The sequence below is a fragment of the Anarrhichthys ocellatus genome, unplaced genomic scaffold (genome assembly GCF_004355925.1).
Source record: "Anarrhichthys ocellatus isolate YVR2014 unplaced genomic scaffold, GSC_Weel_1.0 scaffold8, whole genome shotgun sequence".
Classification (NCBI taxonomy): domain Eukaryota; kingdom Metazoa; phylum Chordata; class Actinopteri; order Perciformes; family Anarhichadidae; genus Anarrhichthys; species Anarrhichthys ocellatus.
In genome coordinates this window covers 10790521-10797994 of record NW_022280038.1, presented here as the reverse complement: position 1 = coordinate 10797994, position 7474 = coordinate 10790521, and the positions used below count along the sequence as shown (strand labels likewise).

Genomic DNA, 7474 nt, shown 5'->3' with positions numbered 1-7474 from the left:
CTTTGTATTGTCGTACTGTTCAATAGTTACATTGCAGATTCTGATAAATATTAAAATCAACAAATACATTACGATGTCATATTATAGATTCAAATAAAACTTTATTGATCACAAAGGAGGAAGTCATAAGCAGATAAAATGAATAGTTATAAATTGCTCCACTTTTACCAGCAGCAACATTAAAATGAACTCATTTATGCATCAATAATTATAATCTAATATTATGAAATGATCCATTCTGCTCAATGTGTTGAAGTTTTGGTACATTTTGATGCTCCGAGTCTGCTGTCAAGTAAATATTTGAATGCAGGACTTTTAAGTAGTATTACTACTTTTACACAAGTAGAGTTGTGAGTACTTCCTCCGTCACAGAATAAGAACTTTCAGACGGTCTGAACATTTAACAGAATTCACAATATGAGAATTCACAATGTTTCCTTGTTACCGTTGAAAAAGTAAATGTGGCGCCATGTTTACCGGTTTCATCCAAAATTCACCCAGAAATGAAAAGTGATGCGACTCCGGCTGCAGATTGTTTTCAGTTTGATTTTTCATGACAGAACCAAATATGTTGTTGCGCTCGGTTCTTAAATCCGATGACTCGACTCCAACTTTGAGTCCCGTAACATCGTCAATGGAAACAACTTTTACCTCCAGAACCAGAGGCGCCTAAAATATCTCCTCCCAGCTCTGAACTCTACCACATGCTTACCTGAACACTGCAGGATGTTATATCACATATATGTCATACTGTCACGACAGCGCGAGGACAAAAGAGAGTCGGTCAAACCTCCAGCTGCAGAAAGCTCTTTATTGTTGCTTTACCTTCTGTACACCTTAGAGTTTCTTAAAGCAAAGGAAAGAATGAAGAAGCAGCTCTGTAGCGTTTTAATGATCTCTTAGTAACGGTGGGTTAGCTGTCGGGATGCTGACATCAGCAGGACAGAGGAGGCTCCTCACACACAAACCACAAACTTACACATAGAAAATACCCCAAAACCTGACAGAATATTATCACTTATTATTCCAGATGTTTGAAGTGCGTGTGCTTCGTGATCGCAAAACTAAACTAGCAACAAGAAAATCGAAACAGTCAGCTTTACTGAAATGAAGAGAGTTTGCTAAATTAAAGAGAATAAATTAGAAAGTAAGAAGATTTGACTATAAAAATGCTATTCTTAAAAAAAAAAAAAAAGAACCGGTAGCGACAGTTTACAGGTCAACAATCAAAGTTGACTTCATATAAACATACAGCTAACACGTTAAAAAAAAAGAGGGAAGAAAGTGAATTCAGTGTCGCGCCTAAAAACCTACAAAATAACTGAAGCGAACCGCCGTCGAGCTGAACAAGCCAATCAGAAGCTAGAACACTCTAAAGTCCAGGTACCGGGAGATTCTACTGGTTTCTACTGGGAGCGGTGGCTCCTCGGTCAGACACTTAAGGCACCGACAGTCTGTTCATCGGGTTTGTTTCGTCTCTTTTGAATCAAGCAGCTGAGCAGAGAGGATGATGAAGATGAAGATGAAGAGGTACCTCAAGCTGCAGTTCCTCAAACGGCCACTAGGTCAAAGACTGAAAACTACTGAAAAAAGTCCCACATTTTCTATTAAAATTATATTTTCCCCACAAGAAGTTAATTTTATTTAAAGATGAGAATACTAAGGCTTTAATAAAAATATAGTTTTATGCCGACGGGTTGAGAAAACTACAGCGAGCAGCCGGTTAGCTTAGCATAGCATTTGGACCGGAAACAGACGACGGATTGTTACACAAGTAGTTAAGCTTGTAACTGGGTCATGACTAGAAGTTGACCCACGAGTTGCAAAAGATGAGCAATAAACTTGAATGGTTAACTTTGCGGTTGAGTTTTTGCAATTTTAGACACACGACCGCTAACTGAGCATTCGCTAAGTCCCGCCTCTCGAACGCAGACTGGCCAATCATAGCATCAGCCAGCTCCGACCAGGTTCCCGACAGCTGGGGGCGGGGCTTAGAGAAGGTTCAATTAGTTGTCTCTTGACAAAATGCATCCTGGGAGTTTGAAACTTTGACTTTTTAAATCAGGGAACCAAATATTTTCTAAAACAGTAATCTTTTGTACCGGTGATTCAAATCAAGAGTTTCTGCAAGAGTTTTCTCGTTTAACATTCAATTAACAAAAATTAATAAGACTTTTAATTCCAAAAGAAAGTCTTTAAACTTCCAGTCTTTATGCTAAGCTAACAGGCTGCTGGCTTTAGTCTTACGTGAGATATGAAAGTGGTATCCAGCTTCTCATCCAACTCTGCAAGATTCATCAATTTCTTTAAAAAGAAGCATGTGTTTGATTGACAGATGTTTCAACCAATCACAGTCAGCCCTGTTGATGACCTCACCCAGGTCTTGTCCTCTTTGTGTACATGTGCATTTTCTGACTCGAGCAACTGAAAAAGATGGCGGCGAGCCGAAATCCACAACATCCCGTGTTGTGTTGTTTGAGTGTCTGTTCGTGTCGGCAGGACTCCGGACTTTGACCTCGGTCTGAGGCTGAGGCTGATTTTCAAAAACACAGCTCAAAGAAAAGAAAAACAAACTCTGTGACGAGTTTTACAGTCAGTTGCAGAAACCGTCTGGTTTCACCGTCTACACGTCAGCTTCTCATTGGTCCTGGCATCTCGAGTGTAGTTGTACCGTTGGCTGGGTGACCGGAGAGGGGCGGGCCATCAGGAGGCGGCGGCCTGGACGTAGTTGGCGGGGTAGAGGCCGACCTGGCCGCCGCTCAGCTGTCCTTTACACCAGCCCTGCTCGTCCTCCTCACTCATCTTCAGCAGCTCCTCGCCTGGAGGGAAGACGGTGGTCAGAAACGTTCAAGCAAAGCGTTTAGATACTGCGCACTGAAAGTGTGAGGATGCCATCTGTCCCTGTTCATCAGTGATCTGGACCTGGTTCAGGGTAAGCTTTTATAAACTAAGGTCCCTCCCTCTGCGGTCCCATCAGGTCCCATTAACTCGGTGTCCCTCTAAACTCACGAGGACGGACTACAGCTCCACAGAGCCGCCTGGTGAAACTCAACCAGGACGTCAGCTGACAAGAGAGTCTCCACACAGACCTGAAGGAAGTGTTTTAGCCTCATCGTTGGTCTACATATTACTACGGAAGCCCTGTGAGGACAGTGAGAAAGAGATATTCTGGTGCTCAATTATCTCAACAGGTGAATACAAAGTTTGTCAGGATAATCTTTCAAAGTATCTCAAACGTTTTTTTAATCTATGAAACAAAAAACTTTTGTCAGAAACATTTTTAATGTTTGTTGTTGTAATACTCACTTTGGCCACAAGAGGCTGAAGTGCACCACTTTCGCATGTTCTAACTAAGACTATACGTTTTAACTTCTCCATGCACTCTAACCGTATACTATTGTTATTAACATATTATGTGTTAGCAATATGCTTCAGCCTCTTGTGGCCAAAATGAGTATTACAACAGCAACCACTTATAAAGATGATCCTGACAAAACTCACATTTATTGTGTTGAGTTTTCAGCTTTAAATATATAATAATAATAATGACAATAACAATAATAATCCTCCAAGCATCAGAACACACAAAGAAGCTTAACAATCGTACACATCATTTGCTGATGAAAGCCATTCATCAAAACAACAAATAAACTGAAGTCTCTTATTGTTTTACATTGTATTTCTTCATAACTGTGCGTAAAGTCTTTATTCACATAAAAGAGACTTTACTTGACTCACAGACAGCAGAGGAAGTATTTAATAAACTGTTTAAACTAAAACAGGAAACTAGAGCAGCAACTCACTCCATCAAAATAAAAGCATCAGTCCTCTGACTTTCTGCTTTTATTTCCAAAGACGACAGATGACGTGAAGCTGCTCACACATCGGTCACTCACATCATGCAGAGAGTTAGAAATCATTTGACTATTTCTGCCATAATGAGCCAAGTCACAGAAATACATGAGTTTAATATCTTATGTATGAAGACTTATTCTCTTTGGTGCATTTGATCATCAGCACTCATGAAGCCACGTGTTCGACATGAGTGTGTGTGTGTGTGTGTGTGAAGCTGTTAAGACGAGGCATCACAGGCGAACAAAGAGACAAAATAAAATCATATTTTCAGGCTCTTAAATATTAACTTTCTTCTGTTCGGATGTGTAAATATATGTTTGTTTTTGAAGCTGTGAATTCATAAAAATGTGCAAAGTTAATAGAAAGGAATTAATTCTCTCATTTAATTGTGATAAATATCTTTAAGGATAAACTAAATATCTTTTATATTCATCTTTTCAGAGTCACAGTATAAAGTACACAACAAGTACACAAGTACACGGCCATATGCAGTTTAAAAGTGCTACTTCCTGTCTTTACATTTACCTTATTATGTTATTAAGTCAAATTATTTACTACATCAATGTTTAAACAACTTAAAGCAAACTGCATGGAAACTATTTATTAAAAATAATATCGTTTTTTGAGAATGAATTCAGTATCACAAAACATAAAACAGTATCAATATTTTCTTACATAGTATAACATCCTGAAAAGAGCCATTCTGCATAATGATTACTTTTAGTACTTTAAAATACTTTGATGGTAATACTTTAGTACTTTTACTGAAGCACTGCATGCAGGACTTTAACGTGTAACAGAGTATTTATATTCTCTGCTTTTAGTACTTTTATTTGGATGAAAAGTTTTATTCTGATGTTTTTAGTGCCGCTGATTATTTCCATTGTTTCTATCGTCTGTTTTGCACATTTTAATGAAAATGACAGAAGTCATAAAACTAAAACCGATCAATCAAACCAAAGATCCCCCCCCCTGTGATGCCCCCCCCTGTAAGCATTAGTAGGTGTTAATACCTGCTTTAAAGCTGAGCTCATCGGCCTCCTGGCCTGTGTAATCATAGAGCGCTCGGACTCGCACCCCCTCTACCTGATCCTCCTCCTCCTCCTCCTCCTCCTCCTCCTCGTCCTCCTCCCCCACGCCGTTCACCGCCAGCTCCTTCTTAGGACTCTCCTCGTCTGACCAGTCCGACGAATAATCTTTCACCCTGAGAGAGAGAGACAGGAAGTCACACAGACACAGATAAACCCGGTCCCAAATCTCCACAAAGAGAAAAACCATGTTTCAACAGCGTCACGAGTTACAGAAACATAACGTTCATCATGAAACATTCTCATCAGTAAAGGTGTCGATACTGTGAAACCTTTACTTTGAAATATTGTATGTTCTTAAAGTGAGACACGACACAAAAACATGAGACACTAGAAACGTGTTCTTGCACATTTAGCCACATTTGCATGAAGGCAGAACATCTAAACACAAAGCGCTGTGATGCACCGCTGTACACCTGAAACCTGAAACGTCTCTTTGTGAAGCTAAAAGACCCGGAGCACAGGTTTAACACACTGTATTATCAGTGTTTGGTGGAGTTTAATGTGACTGCTTCCTGTGTGAGACAAAGAGGACAACCTGTCCAGTGTCCTCCCAGCTCATTTGAGACTCCAGTCAAAAGAAATGAAGCTAAATGTGGACGTTTCACAGACGTCTCCTCCAGCAGAGGGAGGGCCGGTGGTGCGTCTGTGGAGCACCGTCAGCAGCAGACGTGATGGGATTAAAGAAAGAAGTAGAGCAAGTGAGTTACAGCCAAATGTCTGTTGCTTTGGAGGAAACGTCTCTCCTTTACGCACGCACGCACGTGATATAATATATCATTAAAACTACCAATGACGACATTTGTTTTAATCCATAAAAATGTAATCTTTTGTTTCCTTATTATTAAATTGTTTTAATGAAGAAGAAAAACCCTTTATTAAATGACTATAACAGAGTAAAAGGTGAACATTTAGAATGTTCGCTGGTTTACTGACTTCAGCGCGTTGAGATGAATGTAGAGCAGCTGTTATAATCAAACAAAGACGACCTGCGTCTGTTAATATGGATCATTAATGATCAGCAATGAGCATCTGTGGCAAAGAAACGTGATCAGAGATCTAAAAGGTGTATTTTATACTTGGGTAATACATCTCAGGTAACCCTTTAGTCTCCATGCTACCCCTCATACATGAGACACGGTGATCACGGCGGTGAGGGTTTGAGTGGAGGCGTCCTCCTACCTGCCGGTGTCCAGCGTGATGGGACTCGGTGGGACGCCCACTCCGCCCGAGGACACGATGTTGGTGAGGGTGACCACGTTGTCCTTGGAGTTTCCACCTCGCACCTTCCTGCTGATGGAGCGACTCGCCTCCGGAGACCACTCCTGCACGCGCACGCACGCACGCACGCACACACACACACACACACACATCAAATGATCACATGAACAGGACTTAACTTAAATAACGCATTCTTACTCTTACAGATGAAAAAGATTCAATACTGTGAAGTAAATATTCTCAGCTTTTAATTCTAATGAATCAATGTGTTCATCACTGTTTACGTTTTACATAAAATATGATCGGAGTCTGAGGGGATCAGAGCATCACACAGACACAGACACACTTCGGCCACGATAACAGGCTGCTGACAGAAGTAGGTGGCCGAGGATACAGTTACCGGTAACACCCTCAACTATCAGCACTACAGGAAGTGTGTGTGTGTGTGTGTGTGTGTGTGTAAACTCAATGTCTTCACAGGCGTAGAATTCACACCACACAGGCAGACTGTACCTCTGATGTTACGGCTCCCTTTCTTACATTTTTAAAGTATAAATACTCAGCAGAGGAGTTAAAGTTGGAATTATGAATGAGTATACTCAACACAGAGTCCTCACAAGTACAGAAAGACACACGTGTGTGTGTGTGTGTTGGACAATGGCTCTCTGTTAGCGTGTCGGTGGCGCTGTGGGAACGCCAGAGGACATTCCTCAGAGGACAGAGAGATTCATTTCTTTCTGCCAACATCTCTCTCTTTCTCTTTCTAAACTCTTATTATTCAGTTCTGGAAACACTGTGGAAGGTAAACGGTGATAACTTTGTCCCGTTATGAAAGATTGTCCCTCCCGAGGTGTGAAGAAAATCTCTTTTGACACCTCAAGAAGAGTGATGAGGATGATGTTCCTCCTCCAGGAGACTTTGTTTCCTGCATTCGGTTGACTTTTAAAGAATCCAGATAGATAAATAATATGTTTATTTAGTTTTATAGGACTAAATGTATTTCACTTTCAATTCTCTGGAAAGAATACAGAACAATTGGCCCCTCTGGCATGTTTTCATTCATTTATAAACGTTCCCCCTGCTTGAGTATTTGAGCCTCTTCGTCCTCTCCATCGCTGTGTCCGCCTGCTCTAAACCATGGAGGCTGTATTGTTGTACGGGTGGAAACAGTAGGCTGTGCAGAGCTACAAACAGGTCGGTAACAGAAAGAAAAAAAGGTGTGAAAATGTGTCAGAAATTGGGAGAAATTCTCTCTCTCTCTCTCACACACACACACACACACACACACACACACACACACACACACACAC

General features: G+C 40.9%; 1 protein-coding gene across 1 annotated transcript; it reads right to left on the bottom strand.

Moving 5' to 3' along the window:
• Positions 1-793: 793 nt before the first annotated feature.
• LOC116384249 (protein kinase C and casein kinase II substrate protein 3-like) lies at positions 794-7436 on the bottom strand. The gene is made up of 3 exons (XM_031848749.1): positions 6126-7436; positions 4869-5059; positions 794-2819 (listed from the first exon to the last, which is right to left on the bottom strand). Exons 1-3 carry the CDS (start codon positions 6314-6316, stop codon positions 2704-2706), a joined length of 498 nt encoding a protein of 165 aa, XP_031704609.1. The 5' UTR covers positions 6317-7436; the 3' UTR covers positions 794-2703.
• Between the last annotated feature and the right edge of the window lie 38 nt (positions 7437-7474).